The 18,087-nt window shown below is 37.0% G+C and overlaps 1 protein-coding gene across 5 annotated transcripts in view; it reads right to left on the bottom strand.

Moving 5' to 3' along the window:
* LOC149801499 (uncharacterized) overlaps positions 1–18,087 on the bottom strand; it is a 63,334-nt gene that overhangs the window by 6,799 nt on the left and 38,448 nt on the right. For 3 of the 5 annotated variants that reach the window (XM_089955671.1, XM_089955673.1, XM_089955670.1), the window contains 3 exons: positions 13,287–13,373; positions 9,828–10,058; positions 7,200–7,385 (listed from right to left, as the gene is read on the bottom strand). In XM_089955671.1, coding sequence (XP_089811797.1) covers positions 7,200–7,385; positions 9,828–10,058; positions 13,287–13,373 — 504 coding nt within the window. The remainder of the gene's footprint in view (positions 1–7,199; positions 7,386–9,827; positions 10,059–13,286; positions 13,374–18,087) is intronic. The other 2 variants (XM_089955672.1, XM_089955674.1) reach the window with 2 other exon arrangements.

Raw genomic sequence — 18,087 nt, forward strand, 5'->3', positions numbered from 1 at the left:
TGCTCTAGTGGCCCCAAAAAAAGTTCCAGAATCTATGACAAGTTTATTTCTTTATTTAAATCATCTCTTGTACTCTTGAGAAACTCCAACATACCAAATTTGGTGAAAATAAAAGACACTTTGTTTGGTGAGTTAACATGTTCAATACCTGTATTGAATTCTTTATCATGGCCTCTGACTATGAACTGGATATTATTGACAGAAGATCACTTAACTCGTTTCAGACAAAGTGAAGATTAAACCATATGCCACGTCTTGTTCAATCTACAAGTAATATTTTTTTTTGAAAAATAAAGTTATTGCAGGAGATTCCTTCAAGGTATTCGAAGATAAATGTAACTTGGGCTCAAGCAGCCCAGAGAGCACTCACCTACTGCCATATGCTTAATAGCCCAAATGCAAGTGAATCTGACAAAATATCTGGGTCAGTAAGGTGTTTTCTTCCAGGACAGATGACTGCATGTTATGTAACAATTATATATATACAGGCTTTTCCAGTTCTTCCATTTTCATCCATATATAGTGACATGTCAGCATCGTTTGTCCAAAACTGAAAGGTATTATACTAGGACATAGCAGCCATTGGCATCAATTGTATAATACTGCAAGCATCTATGCCAGAATGCTTTCTTTCAAATGCTGTCAAATCCTGATGAGTGATTTTTAAAAAAAGTTATTAAAAGATTTTTCAATTTTAGTATTGGCAGCCAGATTTTATTGCAGAATAGCAGAATTTGTATAAATATGAAAAGTATTCAAATAAAGTTTTTTCTATTTTTAGGATTATCACCCATATTTGATACAGTCAAACCCACTTATCTCGACCTCGGTTATCTCGACAACCCGCTTATGTCGAGCGTTTTGGTCCGGTCCCGAAAAAATTCTTCTTTGTTATGCTATTTTTTACCCGCTTATCTCGACCTCTGTTAAGTCGATAACCCGGTTATGTCGGGCATAAGTTTCGGTCCGAAGAAACACGTGGACCCGCTTAATTCGACGAAATGCAACTTTTTAATGTCAATCTCACAGAAATTGTACAAGAAATAGTCAGCAAAAGCGATCGATTTTCAGGCACAATTTTGGTCCGTTACGGCAGTAGTCACATGTTTATTTCATATTCTTTCTATTTTTGGTTCGTAAGAGTAGCTTAATCGATTAGTTTATTATTTCTGATTGAGGCTCTTTAATTTCTTGTGCAATTAAACACTGCTGGTGAAATTCTTCATCAGAAATTTCCGGAAAAATACAATGGAACCAGCAGTTTTGAATGGTTTTCGGCGATACACTGTTCCAAGCTGCATGGGCATACATGATGGCGTCTAGCAGAGTTGGTTTATAGGATCGCTTTTCCTCAACTGCAAGCAAATAATTGCAAACTAAAGCTTTCCGATAATGGATTTTAAAAGCCTGAATTATTCCTTGGTCGAGTGGCTGAAGCTTACTGGTAGCATTGGGAGGAAGAAAATACACTGTGATTGCTTGTAACCCTTCTACACGTGGGTGAGCACGGCAGTTGTCTATTATCAATGCGATCTTTCGTTTTTCAAACTGTAAGTGGCGATCTAACTTGCGTAACCAGCTGGTAAAGATATCACCTGTCATCCAGCTATTTGACTGGCTTTTATAGTCAACGGGGAGAGAAGACCTATTCAGGTTTTTGAAGCATCTTGGATTTTCTGATTTTCGTATTATTAATGGCTTGATCTTGTCACTTCCATCCATATTTCCGGCCAAAAGCAAAGTTACTCTCTCTTTGGATTTTTTTCCTCCATGGCATTTGTTTCCTTTGAAATCCATCGTCTTGTTAGGCAGACATTGCCAAAATAGCCCCGTTTCATCAGCATTGTATATATCGCATGGCTTGAACTTGTCTAAGATTTTTGGCAAAACTTCTTTATGCCATTCCTTAACAGCCACATCTGAAACAGATGCACTCTCTCCACACACGGTTTTAAAACATATATTATTGCGCTGTTTGAAACGATCTAACCAGCCATGTGATGCTTTCCATGTTTCGTGTCCCAAGTCTTTTACAAATTTCTCAGCCTGTTGCTGGATACGAGAGCCATCTACTGGGATATTTTCGGCACGGACGTTTTTAAACCATTTTAGTGTTGCCTCGTCGACATCATCGAACTTTGCGGAACGCATTTTCTTTCTATCGGGACCAAATTGTCCAAGTTCATAAGTAGTTTTGATTTTATCAGCATTTTTCTTCCAGCCTGAAATAGTGTTTGATGGAATGTTGTACTTGTTTGCCAAATCAGCACACTTTTCGCCTTTTTCAAGTTGTAGCAAAATTTCATACTTCAGTTCAATGTTTTGGTTTGAAAGCTTTCTCTTTTGGAACATTTTTTTCTCTCTCATGAAACAGCATATACTGTACATGTACTTGTACTTTGTAACCCATGCTAGCGAAAGGAGTGTCATTTGCACTCACAGTCAATGTACATGTACATGTACATGTATTTTCAAAAACATTTATTGATCTTTATCTGCGAGATACTGTCATATATTAACCTGGATATAATACAATCTTGGTTATTTTGCACCTAACACCGCGTTATGCGTGAATGGCGGGTGCCTGAAAGCAATCGGTGGATGTTTCTCTCTCACTCTCTCGTTTGTGATTTTCTTTGATCCATTTTTCAATCTGATAACATATTCAAACCTCTGAGTACAACCAAACATGATTTGTTTTTCAATATTCACATCAATTATAAAAATGCGTCGTGTGTTATCTGACATAAGTGATGCACACTACAGTAATGGATGCATACGCTACATGTGATATAAGGAGTTCATAGATATATTTTTTCTTTAATAAATTACGTATGATGATAAAAAAGGAATAAATGATAACAACACCAGGTTAGTTCATTTCATTTTATTATCAATTAAGCGTTTTGTTTATTTTATTGTAACATGCAGTGGGAGGGGATTCCAGTAAACACCAGCAAGAGACAGGAGTAATGCTCAAGGACATTTTTAAAATTACCGGTTTTTATGAACCCGGATATCTCGGGACCCGGTTATGTCGACGATTTTTTTACACCCCCGACGTAATCGAGATAACCGGGTTTGACTGTATTTGTAAAATATTGAAGTCTCTATGCTGGAATACGTTTTGCCAGTTTAGTCAAATCTGATGAGCGGTTATTAAGAACAAGTCATTTAAATGTCTTTTTACTTTTAGCAGGGCTATCATCTGATGGATGACTAGCATCATTTATAAAAGTAATAAAGATCTTCACAGAAGGATGCTTTCTGAAAATCTAATCAATTTATGTCATAAGTTTGGTGCACGAAGTCATCATTTAAACATTATTCTGCGTTTACTAGAGTGGCCATTTTTTTAATAGTCGGATTGGCATTATTGGACATACATAAAAGGACTTTATACCAGGATGCTGTCATGTTTTGTTGAAAATAGTCTGGTGGGCTTTGTGAGCAAGCTGGAATTTGCAATTATTGAAGAATGGAGGTTTGGGGGCTTTTGCAACAGCAGCCTTTTTTGAAAGTGGATTGGCGTCATTTGAAGAGTCATGAAAGGTCTTTCAGCCAGGATGCTTTTCAGTCCAGTGGTTTTTGAGAATAATTTTTTTTTAAAACTATCATATCTGAGGGCAGATTAGCATTATTTGTATAATCTGAAAGCCCTTCATGCCAATATACTCTCTGCCAAATTCAATTACATATGAGCTTGAAAAAAGGAAGTACCTTGAAGGAGTTGATGCTCCGACAGCCATAAAGAATTTATAAGAATCCAATACAACACCATCTGCTCTTTGTGTGCTGTGATGTGGATTTTTAATGTAGCTTTAAGAAAAATTTCAGCCATATCGCTACGATGTCTGCAATGTGGCAGTTTATAGTGATGTCTAGCACTCGGACATCATGCCGCAGACATGTAGCATGATGTCTCACCCAGTCATATTATCCTGACACCAGGCTAACCAGTCCTAACACTAACCTCTTAATGCTGAGTGCCAAGTGAGGCAGCTGTTAATACCCTTTTTGTAAGTCTTTGGTATGACTTGGCCAGGGATCGAACCCACGAACTCCCGCATCTAAGGTGGATGCTCTGACCACTAGGCCGCCGGACTGGTCATCTGTTCTTTGTAACTGCTGACTGTTGAAACCATCTCCAATATTTCGGAACCATAACAACATTTTCAAAATGGCTACCAGCCTATGGTGGCCATGCTGGTTGTCAAAGTGGCACCATTTTCATTTAGGACCAACTAGACATAATTTAAAGTGTTCTGATGATTAACATGATTTTCAAGGAGGCTGCAAATATTGTAATACTGAAGGTCAGATTACTGGACCAACTAGACAACACAATAGTCTTTTGGTGGAATCCTGAAGTTGACATTCCCAATCATACAGGAGGAATAGCAACAACAGTGAAGGCCACATTAACTGTCACATCGACGCAAATTTCCTTTAGGACTGGCAATACATAAGAAGGAGTCTTACTGAATATCCCATGTTGATATGCCCATATATTTTGGAGGAGTAGCGACAGCAAGATTTTCAATACAGCCCATGTGGTGGTCATACTGGTTGTCCAAGTGGCACCATTTTCATTTAGTACCAACTAGACTTTGAGATGAATATGTGTGTGTAAAGTTTCATGGCAAATCCTCCAAGTAGTTCAGGAAGAGTTGTGATAAACTTTTGCAAGCCTGTAGATGGTCCAACAATCAACAGACCATCCTATAAGCTTTGTGTTCTTTGACCAGTAGAGCTAACACGAGTCCTTCAGAGGGTCTAATATGATGATCTAGCTGAAAAGAATTTCCAGGAATCCTATATAAAACTGTTTCTTTCTTTTAACTGTTGAGTACTGAAACCACTTCAGATGTTTTAAGCAACAAAAATATTATCAAGATGGTCACTGTGGTGGTCATATTGGATATAAAATTAGCTCCATTTTGATTTAGGACAAACAAGTCTTCTGGTGAAAACACCACATCGATATCACCATCATTTTTGGAGAAGTAGCAGTAAGATTTTCAAGATGGCTGCCATAATGACAGGAAATTCAGCATTATTTTCATTTAATACCAACAAGATATCACAAGAAGATTTCTAGGGAGGAATAGCCATAGTATTTTCAAGATGGCTACCATGATGGCAAGATTATGTATTAATTGGGCATAATTTTAATTTAGGACCAAGTAGATCCCATACTAAGTTACCTGGTGAAAACCCAAATCAATAGACTTTCTATTTCTTCGCAGTAGTTATAACATGATTTTCAAGAGGGAATTTAAGACAGCCATATTGCACATCAGATTGGAACTATTTTCATTTAGAAGCAACCAGGCAAAATAGGACGTCATTTGGGGAAAACGCCACATTGATATAATCATTTATTCAAGAGTAATGATAACAAGATTTTCAAGATGAAAGACATATTGGCATCATTTTCATTTATGATCAACTAAATTTTTTCAGAAGTCTTCTGGTTATTCAGCGATTCCCCTAGGGGAGCAAGATTGAGGGTTAAAAATCCCTTTGGTGTCAGAATTGTGTCAATTAAAATATTCAGGGGACTCTGATGCACAAACAAAGAAAAAAGAGAATCAGTGTTGTTACATGTCAAAATGACTTTCCATTTATGAGAAAAGGTTACAAGATTTTGCTAGATGGCTGCTGTGGCACTAGTATTTTAAGCAAAACATTTCCACCAATTTGCAAGATTTATTGCACACTTGGAAACTTTGTCAGAAAAATCAGGCCATCAGGTCTTGAGGTGGGCCTGCTTCTCTTAAGTGTTATTGATACTGCTGGTTAGAATGATTTTCAGTTAATTTTGAGATAAAGATAACCAATCAAATCTCATTTTATACTGCAATACAACATTCTACAGCTGTTGTTGTGTGACTAACGCCATTTATCTGCATCCGAAAGGCAAAACATGGAAGGCAGTACAAGTGTTGGAGGAAGAACTCTGGAAAAATCTCAATAAGAAGCATGAACGTATGGGAATATACTTTCGAGCTTTCTCACATACCCATGATGGCCAAGCCAGAGGCTTTAACTCCAGGCAGACAGGTAAGATGGCAGTGATCAGTAAAGGCGAGCACTTTAAACCTTAGAATACTTAGCCACTCTGGGCAACACAATCTATCATAGTTCTCAATACCCTTCTCCTGCTTCATTAGAGTAGACAATTCACACAAAAAACTTATGATTTAGCTTATACGCTTAAACACATACCACTGCCTTATAAAGTAACTTTTATATTAAACGTATATCGCAAAAAGTTTTTCAAAATATAGCAGCTTCATATATACAAATAGTAAAAATTTATAAGCCATGCTGAAGCAGGAAATATTAACATTTATCATATATACTGCATTCAAAAGTTATCTTAAGTACCATGAAAACTTTCTGCATATAAATTCAGACGTATCAAGAAGATTTTACTGAAAATAAGTATATATTTCATTAAAATGGAAAATGTGCCAAAATTTTAATCAGGAAGACATAATAGCAATGACGATGCCTATAATTAAATATTTGTATTTCTGTGTAGTAAATCAAAGCATCTAACATTACATTTACAATATTAGTGGAAATGTGTAGTTCCACAGTACAAGACAGGGCCAGGTAGTATGACAGAGTGAATCTCATTCAAACACGACTTGCTGCATATCACCAATAAAATACTTGTTAAACCGATATGACAGAATATGACAATGCATAATTTCAGACAAATGAAGGACATTTTATTTGGAAAGTTTGGTTTCACCCATTGGTATAAATGAAAGACTGGTGATAGTTTCAATGAATACTAAACATATGGTTGGTTAGAACCAATCTTCCATATATCCCAGTTATCCAAAATTTTGTATGAAAACTGTTTCCATTTTTGTCATCAGCAATACTTTTAAATACCAAAAGATCACACATTAAGCTGCTGACAGGTTAAATTTCAAACGGCAGAAATGTTTTATTGTGTTGCCCTACACAGACAAACTTTAACTGATACTACATAAGGCATCAGTTGTTGGTATATCGTCAATGAAAACTGTCAGTGCATGAACCTCAGCTTTCTGAAATCACCATTATAGCTGTTGGGCTACAAAGAAAGTTTTGCATCTGAAGTTGAATTCTCAGTCCCAGTGCCAATATCACTGTAATGCAGTACTGATGTCAAAAAACGAAATTTAGCCTTCTCCTACCTGCAGGTGCTCCTGGCTGACTGGGGATCCCAGTGGCAGGGGGTGGGGCTTGCTGGGAGGCATGCTGGCTGTATGGGTCAGTTGGTGGGGCTGACACAGGACCTGGTGGCGGTGCACCATATCCACCATATCCCCCATATGGTGGGGCAGCAGATGCAGGAGGTTGCTGTGTGTAGGACTGGCCATCTGAAATTGATGAATGAACAGTAGAGAATTCAGACTGGATTTATTAATTTGGGACACTTTCCAGTAAAGTTGAAAAAGTGTGATCATTCTGGTCCAATTTGGGGCTCTAATTAGAGCATCAAGAAACTGACTGTTTATGGCTCTCATGAACAGCATTATAACAAGGCGGTACTGTACCTTTCTTGAAGATAAATTTAATTTTTTCCGTTATTTTGTTATGAACCTAATCTTTTCTCTGAAGTTATGATCGAAGGTGTAATTCAGCTAAACAGCTCTGTCAAGTCATTTCTACTAGGGGCCCTGAGTGGCTGAGTGGTCTAAAACGCTCTGTTACAGATCACTGCCATCTCACCTGTCTGTGTGGGTTCGAGTCTAGGATTCGGCTAATGTGGGTATGTGAAAAAGCTTGCCAGTAGCTTCTCATGGGTCGGTGGTTCTTCCTGGGTTCTCCCTCCACCATTAATACTGGCCGCCATGCATAACCTAACGTGTGCTGAAAAATGGCATTAAACCCCACAACAACATTTCTACTAAACACGCCAAGAAAGCCAAATGGCAGATGTCTACAGAAAGTACAATGTGATGGAATTGGTTATTAGTCATCGTTGCGCCCTCACTCAAACTAATCTAGACAGAATTTGCACCATTTCTTCTGTTATGGAGATATGATCGTAATGCCTTTCCAATTTAAGTGAAGACATGAAGTAAGAGAATTAAGAGGTAGTATGGGAGTGCTTTTTAAATCTTATCAAGAATGAGAATAGAATATGAACAGATGACATGTCTGTCTCATACATGCCAACACCTGGAGAGGAAAAAGTTTAATCCAAGTGGACAAAAAGAGTAATCTGAGCAGAAAACGAGTAATCCACATATAACATAATAAAATTCAATGAGCATATGTACAAAATGATTTATTTACCCCTCTGGTCTTTTAACATCAATTACTGCTTCAAGCATTTATATATAGCACTTGTACCAGCTGAAACTATGTTTTGCACACCAGTAGAGCACTATGTGCTTTGTTTACAGAGCCAGGATCTGAATTCAGTTTTATTTTTGTTAAGAATACTGAACAATCTCCCACAGTCAGCATCAGAATGGTAAAGAACCAATATTACAAAGAAGAGGAAATTGATATCTTCCAGTTATTGGGTCTTTTAGCTGGGAAATAAGGTGCCATTGCACATCAACTCTGTCTGCAGTATGTACATCGTCAGGTAGAATGCCAACATAATACTTCAGGAGTTCTCCTTCTAATGTATCAGCAGCCTTTCCTGCAGCATGGTGCATCATATGACATGGACAACCTGATGGAGACATTTTTCAAAATATAGAATGCAACTCCTTTATGAATTCCAGTCATCATTGAAGCATTATCAGCTGAAAACCCATACAGTTCTGCCAGCTTATGTTTATTCAAAGCATTATTAAGCAAATGAAAAATGTTTTCTCCAGTGGAATCTACTGTTAATTTTGGTAATGAAAGAAGAGCATACTGACTTTGCCCTTTTCGTTGTCAAAGTCTCTTACACAGACTGGGTACAACTTTTTGTCTTCATAATCAGTGCTCCTGTCTGCTGCAATACTGAATGGCCCAATTTTCATGGCTTCTACAATTTGAAGTGAGTTATCTTCTGCTAAACACCTAACAATATTTGATGATTTTGTTCTTACACATTTTCCGCAACTAGAACAAATCTGACTTGACTTTTACAGCCAAATACCTACAGACTGGTTCTGTACCAGATATGAATTGGAACAAAGAATCTGCGAGCAGATTAAAAGTGAGAAAACTGGTTTGCTCTTAACTTAGCCATACAGCTGCTATAAACAGAAACCGAGGTAAACAGTTTTAAAGTAGAAACCAGCTTGTTTTTTGGAAATAGGGCAGCTGCTATAAATAGAACATACTACTGTTAGTAAAGAGCATGCAAGTCTACAAACAAGCACAATCTTACATAGAAGCCATCTTTACTAGAATATGGTCTGAAAGATTAATGGAACATTAATAAAAATGAGAAAACAAATTATGAATTTTTTGGGAGGGGGATATAAAGAAAATGCGCAATCCAAATACATTTATGCATAAGACATAATTTAGTGAAAAAAAAGCATAATGGTTGGCATGTATTCTGTCTGTCTATTCTGTATAATGGAATACAACCAAGATGTCAACAACAAAAAAACAGTACCACACTGCCCCGACACACATTCAAAAAGACCATTAAGTTGATATCTGTATCATTAATGTATCATATCAATGTGTTGGAGGTGCATCATTTCACCCTTCGCACATGCACTTTCTTATTTTTCTATAGCTCTTTCTTATTTTGGTATGAATTTCCGATTAGAATGTTAGGAGATGGACAAGTTTCAGTGGAATAGTATGGACTCATAAAATATTTAAGAAAGAGAATTAAAAGATGCAAAAATACTCACTGTATTCTCCGTATGGCCTTGGTGGTCCTCCAGGTACTGCTGGTGCCTGGCCTGGGGGTGGCACCCCATATCCTGGCTGACCATAGGGGCTGTATGCTGGTGGTTGGCCTGGGGGTGGAGCTGATAGTGGTGGCTGACCCACAGGAGGTTGACCAGGGGCTCCTGTTGGTCCCCACTGATATCCTCCTGGAGCTCCTACTGGGGGCTGACCTTGTGGGCCTGGATATCCACCTAAAAAATGAAGAGTGATATATCTGTTTGCAAACTGCATGAAAAATCTATTATCTGTGTGGCCCAACAGAGTCCTGTACCAACATGGAACACAATCTGTGTAGTATTTTACGCTTAAATAATTTGATCATGGGACTAATGAGGTAATCTGATAAAAATTTGTCACAATGACTGAAAACAGCACTAGTTGAATTTATCTTTGGGATGCCAATCAGCATTTTTATAATTCAACATTGGATATTCTGCCATCTTTAAGGATTGATGGTCTACTATGATTTCTTTTATTGGTTTAAAAATGGAGACAAAAGGTAATAAAATTATTGGTTCCTTTCGAGTATCACCAGTTTAACATTTCGTTTTTTCAACGCCTACAACTTGTGATCCCCATCTGTTTCATAAAGCAGCATACCTTGGATGACAGCTTGGCATCAATTTCACTTGGGTACAATGAGACACCACAAGTCATCTGGTGCAAAAATCTAGGCTTTACATTTAGAGGCAAGTCCTTTGGCAAAACTAATGTTCACATGATTATCGTTTCCAAAGGACCAGTGATAGCAAGATCTTCAAGATGACCACTGTGACAACAATACTGGACAGTGGGATGAATGTGAGCATGTCAAGTTTCATGGCAATACTCCAAACTGTCAGAATGGATTAGCAATAACAAATTTACGTTAATGGACATAGAGACAATGGATGACACACTATCCTGTAAATTCTGTCTGTTAGTAGTACAGATAACAGAACTAAATTTAATTTTACTCACATAAATATAGCCTGGCCTCCCCCACCTACCAATCAAGATAAATCTCTTCTTATGACAAAAATGCCCTGAATCTAGTACAACTATAATTATTTCAAGAATATACAATTTCATAACTTTATTTTGTGTTATATATTTTCCAGGTAAGTGTTCCAAAACGAGTCTCAACCATAATGTCTCAGTTACTTCTGCTACATTGTATTTGAATAATCTGTCAACAAGGTTTCACTGCAATGACAGCTATGCTGCATTTTCCTCAATAAATGCGCAATAAACCTGTTCATACCTTCCTCAAGGCATTAACAAGCTCTAAAATCTTTTTTTGCAAATCAGACCATTCCCATACATGTAGAAATATTTTTGAGAGAACAGCCTCACCATTCTATTGATGCATGTTTGGGGAAATCATATTGTCCGGAGGGGGCTGGGGGAAGGGAGGCAAAATTCACGTGACTTGGCTGGTATAGGCATGTGACAGAGCATATTTGAAAGTCAACTGTTTGCACTGTTATGAGACCTCTGAAGTACATACATAATCCACAAAGGGGAACTCTATAAACAAAACAAGGACCAAGTAAGCAATTAAAATATGAAGACACACAGACATAAAACCATCCAAGATGCATACATCTAACATCTGTATTAGTTAATATAAAAAAATCTATTCCTTTATTACCATTCAGCTAATTGTCTTTGTAATAGTTTATCCAGAGGTGTAATTCATTTTCCCTGGTGTGTTAGCATGGGTATTTCTGGTGTACTGTTGGTACTCACTTAAAGTCAAAGTCCAGCTGCATAGAACACAAAACCTAATCTGCCACCATATAATGTGTCAGCAGATCAGGGTCTATGTTGTTTGTTCTAATGATTACTCCTAACAAATTGCAGTTCAATGACTTCTAAGCAAGAATATATGGTAAAAGTTGATAGAGCAAACTCTCCCAATTAATTCTTTGTAACCGTTTAAGTACCCAAGGTTGAAAATTTAGAAAACTTTAAAATGCTGTATGAATTACAAACTGACCAGAAAGAACACTACTATCTCCAATTCCTTGATATGCGTAGCATAGTTTGTTCATATACAAAAGTCATGTGGGATATCATGATGTCACCAATGTCTAACATGACATCATCCATGTCTAAGATGACATCATCCATGTCTATCAGGACATCATCAATGTCTATCATGTTTCTAGCAGTTTTAATATTAAAAAAATACTCTGGAGGATAAACTAAATTCTTGTGTGCAACAAATTCTTGGTTGTAAAGTGAATTTTTTATGTTCTATCCAATGGTAAATCATTACAAACAATACTGTCTTTCGCTACACTAATACTGATGATCCAACGGTTTTGGTCTACCAATTTTGAAACAGAAACAAAAGAATATAATTAATCATATGCATTGTTGTGCATGTGTGTGTATCAAAATTGTTTTTCAGGAGACATTATGACTTGGCAGGTAACTCAGAATCAGAATTTGTACCAGAGATGATTAGAAGTCACCTGATGAGAAACCATTGCTGATATGACTATAGCAATATTGTGAAGATGGACAGTGTGGTGGCCATCTTCATGTCCAAGCAGAACCATTTCATTAGAACCATCAGGTGTTTTACTGACAATCGCTTGCTGATATGACCTTCCATTCAGGGGTAATGACAAACACTTTCAATATGGCTGCAGCCACATCATCTTTGCTACACAAGGTTCCGATATGATAACCCTATCCAAACCATGATGGATTGAACAGATATATTGGTGTTTTGTCCTAGCGGCATCTACTGGCTTTCATGAGTTGCCTCCCTTAGTATGTAATGCCAACTAACCAACAGCATGAAGCATTGTACAACGGCCAAAAATGGTGGAGGCAATTGACCTAAAAAGGATACTTTGTAAGTTAAACATTGAAAGTATGACTGTTCCAAATGGAAGACATTACAGGAATATTTGTGTGAAAGGTGTTTCTGCTCCCCTTGTTTCGATCATGTAGGAACAGTGTTCGAATTTGAACAACTTAATTTTGATTGGATGCAGTGGCATTTACTGACCCAAAGCACAGAAATATCTGCACATTATGCCAAGGTGTAGTTAGGGTTATCACACTAGAACCTGGCTAGCAAAGATGCATCCACAGCTGCATCCTTTCTCATTTAGTACCAACTAGACCTTGGGATGAATGCATGCATAAAATTTGATGGCAATTTTCCAAATAATTTAGAAGGAGTGGCAAAATGAAACTTTTTCTCATAACGATGGACAATAACCATTCCAAAGTTTGTCTGGTCTATGACCAGCACAGATTAATTTAAGTATTAGATATTAAAATAAAGCTTTTAAAAAAAGGCAATAAAATAACCTGTTTATGTCAAGCGGACAACTGGATGAATAGTCTAATGAAAAAAACTGAATCAAGTCAGAACAAAACACATGCTAACAATATGGCATGCTTCTACGACCTACCCATATGTGGTGCAGTTGGAAGGACGTTACTTGGTGAACTAACAGGAGTTGATTGTGTCTGCTGTAGAGGTGTCTGCTGCCATGATCCTGAAACACCAACCAATATGGGCGACCTCATAATTCTCTCAGAGTTATGCTTTCTTCAAACACAATTTAGATATTTTCAGGCACATTGTGTGAATGGATGTACACTTTTGGACAGGATCAGATCTGGATTTTAGTTAAACTCGGAGCATCAACTGTAACATTACATGGGCAATTTTGTAATGGTTTGGTTTGGTGCATTATGTTAGAAGCATGCTGTTTAGTGCTGAGGCAAGATACACCACATTAGGAAACCCAAACTGATCCAATGGTAGGATCTGAAACTGCATCCTTTTTGTCACGAGTTTAGTGTGCTAGCCACTGAGCCGACATGGCTCCCGTGTTCAATAGGTGCCTCTTATGCAATGTAAGAGTGTGTACAGGCACATTCTATATTGTCAAGTCACCATGGGTAAATTTTCGATGGGTCGTCAAAACATCAGTTTAATGTAGTACATAAGATCTGGTTATACTGTATAACCACTGTTAACGTGAATTCTGATTATCACAGGCCTTGATTACACTAATGGATCTCAAGTACACCAATGGGTCTTAAATTGAGTGATGTGATTGGCTAAAATTTAAGTTGGACTTAAAGCCAACCAACTGCATGTCCTCAGTCCAGACTTTGCTTGTAAGACTTGTTGACGGAATGAAGACAGATCTATAAGGTTTCCTCAATAAAGCAGAAATACTGCCAATGGTACATTGCTCACCTATTCTATACTTATTATGAATGCAATTGCAGGGCATGAATGACTCTGGAGATCATTAAGTCACAATCATCTGGACCTTTGGTCAAGGTTTGTGGTCTTAACTAAATTTAAGGCACAATAAAATTCCATCAGTTTCTTGCCAGGCTTGCAATGTCTCTGACAACGGACCTTCTTTCCTATCCCAAGCCATGTAAAAAGTTTAAGTCACTAACCTTGACCTTTGACATTTCAATGCCAAAAGCAAAATGTTTCATTCTTACCCCAAAAATTAAAATCCAGCATTGTTTATGGCAAACTGAATTTTTCTGCACATAAATCATTTTTCGGCCACAACAACCCTGACTTTGGACCAGATGATACCAGTGAGGTTTCTTCATTACTCAAGTGCAAGCCCTTTGCAAAGCTTTGTCGTAGTCTGTGATGTAGAACTAAAATTGTTAAGTAAAAACCATTGATCTTCTTACAGCCAGTGACCTTGACCTAACTTCAGCTGACCCTATAATCAACTGACTTCACTGCATCAAGGTGCCTGCCAAACAAAGTTTGGTAAAGCAGATGGTGTAAAACAAAAGTTACTGTGTGGAAAGAAAAATGTACAGGTGAACAGATGATGTTCATACAGTGCCATAACACAAGCTTCACCTTGGCAAGGCATATACAAAATTATGTTATATCCAGGCTCCTCATGAAACAACACAAGCTTGTGGAATTCACAAAGGGAATTCATCTGCAAAATGAATTTTTTCTTTAAAAAAATAATTACGAGCAGCAGCAGGTCCAAAACTGAACAGCCATAAAGCCATGTACACCAGGAAAAATACAAACGCTGTAGTCATGAATGAAATAGGTTTGCATTTGATCTTTCTTTTGTTGATGCAATTAAAAGAACCTAATTATATTATTTGCAGCTCCGATTAATAAAATCCAAATTTGATTTTGAGAATCTAAAGCAAAAGAGCAATTTACATGTTGCCAGTTCAAAAAGAAAAATTGACTATACAGACATATAGTATCAACAACTTCTGTGTTGCCACAAATGTAAAGACCCCCCAAATTAGCCGCTCACGATAAAGAAGCCACTACCCGCTTGTTTTACCATTTTATTCCTAGAGATCAATGAAGCTATTTGACAAATCAACATAATTACCGTAATCTGCAAAAAATTAGCTTTTCCGTGTTTGTTTTATCTAAATGCTTTAAAAATAGAATTATAAAGCATTTTATATTTTTCCAATGCACAATCTTTATAGAATTGGTATATGTAATTTCAATTTTTCAAATGAAAATTAGATTGAACACATTTTTTAATCAAAACTTCATTCAAATGAAAATGTTGTTGAAATATTTAAATCCTCATGATAGCATGTCTCACTTTAATCGCAATGAAAAACTGTACTAAAATACTAAAAAACTATTGCCCAAAACACAATTACTATGAAACAGTGTGTATAAAAACTGATTTCTACCATTTTTTTAAAGTCAAAAACAACAACCTACATTTCTACATTGCATTCACCAACCTGGCATTACACAAATATCAGTTGGGCAAATAATCCCAAAATCTAGCATGCTCAAAGCAATGTTTAATTAGGTCAAATCTTTTACACACTTTCACACTTGCTTAAAAGTCAGTTCAACTGCACAATGCAGACCCAGATCTGCCACCGCATAATATACGGCCAGATCTGGGTCTGTGCAGTTTGTTAGAAGTAATAAATAGAATAAACACCATAGACCCTGATCTACAGGCGCTTTATGCTACAGAAGATAACAATATTTACTGTTTGCAGTTTGACTTGACTTATGAGCAAGTATATATAGTATCCATTCAGTGAACCTCAGTTTAACTGATGAGGTTTAAAGTTTAGTGGTTGAAGCTGGTTAGTACATGAGGCAGACTCAAACAAAGGAATGATTCCATGTTTTACAATTTATTTAATGTCTTTGCACTTTCATGGGGTATGAACACAAAATGTTGACAAGGCTTGCTAATTTGCAGTGAGCTCTAATCATGTGCTTGGTCCACTTGTGGAATAATGACATCCGAACTGACTGTAAATGAGGACAGTTGTTTTGGGTTTAATGCCATTTTTCAGCACATATCTGCCTATACATTACGGCTAGTATATGAAGGAAGAACCCAAACAAAATCTCAGGAAAAACGACCAACCCACAAGGAAGCTACTGACAAGCTTTCTCACATACCCATGCTGGCCAAACCTGAGACTCAAATCTAAGCCAAGAGGAGATATCTGTGATCTGTAAAGGTGAGTGCTAGAGACCACTCTACCACCTGTTATGGGCAGTGTTTTAAGAGATCATACACGTCATTTAATACCACTTAGCTATGTGTTGTTGGCTGCACAGCTCCATCTTGAGTGTCAGTGATTGATCTTGATGGGCATTTGATTTGTGCATATTGCAGAGTGAATTGTCTAGGCTTCAATTTGATTTTACATGCGAGGTAAATCCATCGTTTTAGGAAATTTATGCAAATGAAAAAACTGTTACTCAAACCGTACACAACTGCTCTACACATCAGTGACCTTGATTTCAAGGAAAATAAAGCGCACATTCATGACACAAAATGAATTGTCTTCTCAAAGCAATGCATCCAAGAAACCGACATGTTTGAATGTTTCAAAGAAAAAAATTAGTACTGAAAGGGGTCCAGGACAATGTGCCTTGATGATTTTTTTTTGTATTGGGGGTGGGTGCTTCCCTTAAAAAAAAATAAAGTGTGATGACTTGTAAAGGAGTAACTGTCATATGTACTGATATTCATAGGAATAATTTTTTCAAAATAGGAATAATTTTTCAAAATAATACAATCTGTACTATCAGATATAATGGGATTAAAACTTGTGCTCCAACTAAAATGCTTAAGAACCAATATAACTGATATAAGATTATTTTTTTTACAGGTTCATATGATCTTGCATTTTGGAGTGTAATGAATAGAACACCAAACAGATGACATACCTAGTAATTATATACATTCCTACCAGTAACTAGGTTTTTATATTGGAAACAAACAACAATTCTGATGGTGGTTGTGGTAGGGTAAGAGATTGAGGGGCAATAAAGTTATTATAAATAATTTGCTAAAAAAACTTCATATCTGATGGTTCTTGTTACCCATTCTGACACAAGTATTTTAAGATAGGGACATTTATCTTTATCCTGCAGTAAAATGACTAAAATAACAACTAGAGACACTATGTCTTGTCACTCTCAAGCAAATGTGCCTGCTTCTAGCATCTGGCAATTATGTGATTGCCTATGACATAAACATGACATCACAGTATAGCTACCAGGTATAAAGTGGCAGCCACTTCAAAATTACTCATTAAACGTATCTTCCACAAGGGAAATATAGTTTTAATTGGAAAATTATGAGATTCTGAGGCTAACAGCCCCTCAAAATATCAGGAAAAATACTTTGGAATTTAATGCATTATTTAAAGGTGCTTCCATTATTTTGTGTGTGTGTGTGTGATTTAGAATTTTAATGTAGCTTTAAAAAAAAAAATCAGTCATATCGTTACGATGTCTGCAGTATGACAGTTTATAGTGATGTTTTGCACTGGGGCATCATGCCCCACTCAGTCACATTATCCTGACACCAGGCCAACAAGTCCTAACACTAACCTCTTAATGCTGAGCGCCAAGCGAGGCAGCTGTTAGTACCATTTTTGTAAGTTTTTGGTATGACTCGGCCATGTTCAAACCCATGACCTCCCACATACGAAACCATTGTTTTTGTGTTTCGTTATTATTAAATTTTTGTATCCCCACATCTCCTTCAACCCACTGAGAAAGTAAAGATTCACTCAAGTGTCTGAAAGATCGCGACAATAAATCATTGTTTTTGGGACAAGTCAACATTAAAGTGTACATTTTCAAACTTTAAAATAATGAAGTCTGGGGTTCAGTGCTTCCTACACATGAAAAATATACATCAAAGCCCGAAAGTTGGGGAGAGCAGGTGCATCTCCATC

Source organism: Sinohyriopsis cumingii, chromosome 4, assembly GCF_028554795.1.
Source record: "Sinohyriopsis cumingii isolate HCF-2022 chromosome 4, ASM2855479v2, whole genome shotgun sequence".
NCBI lineage: Eukaryota > Metazoa > Mollusca > Bivalvia > Unionida > Unionidae > Sinohyriopsis > Sinohyriopsis cumingii.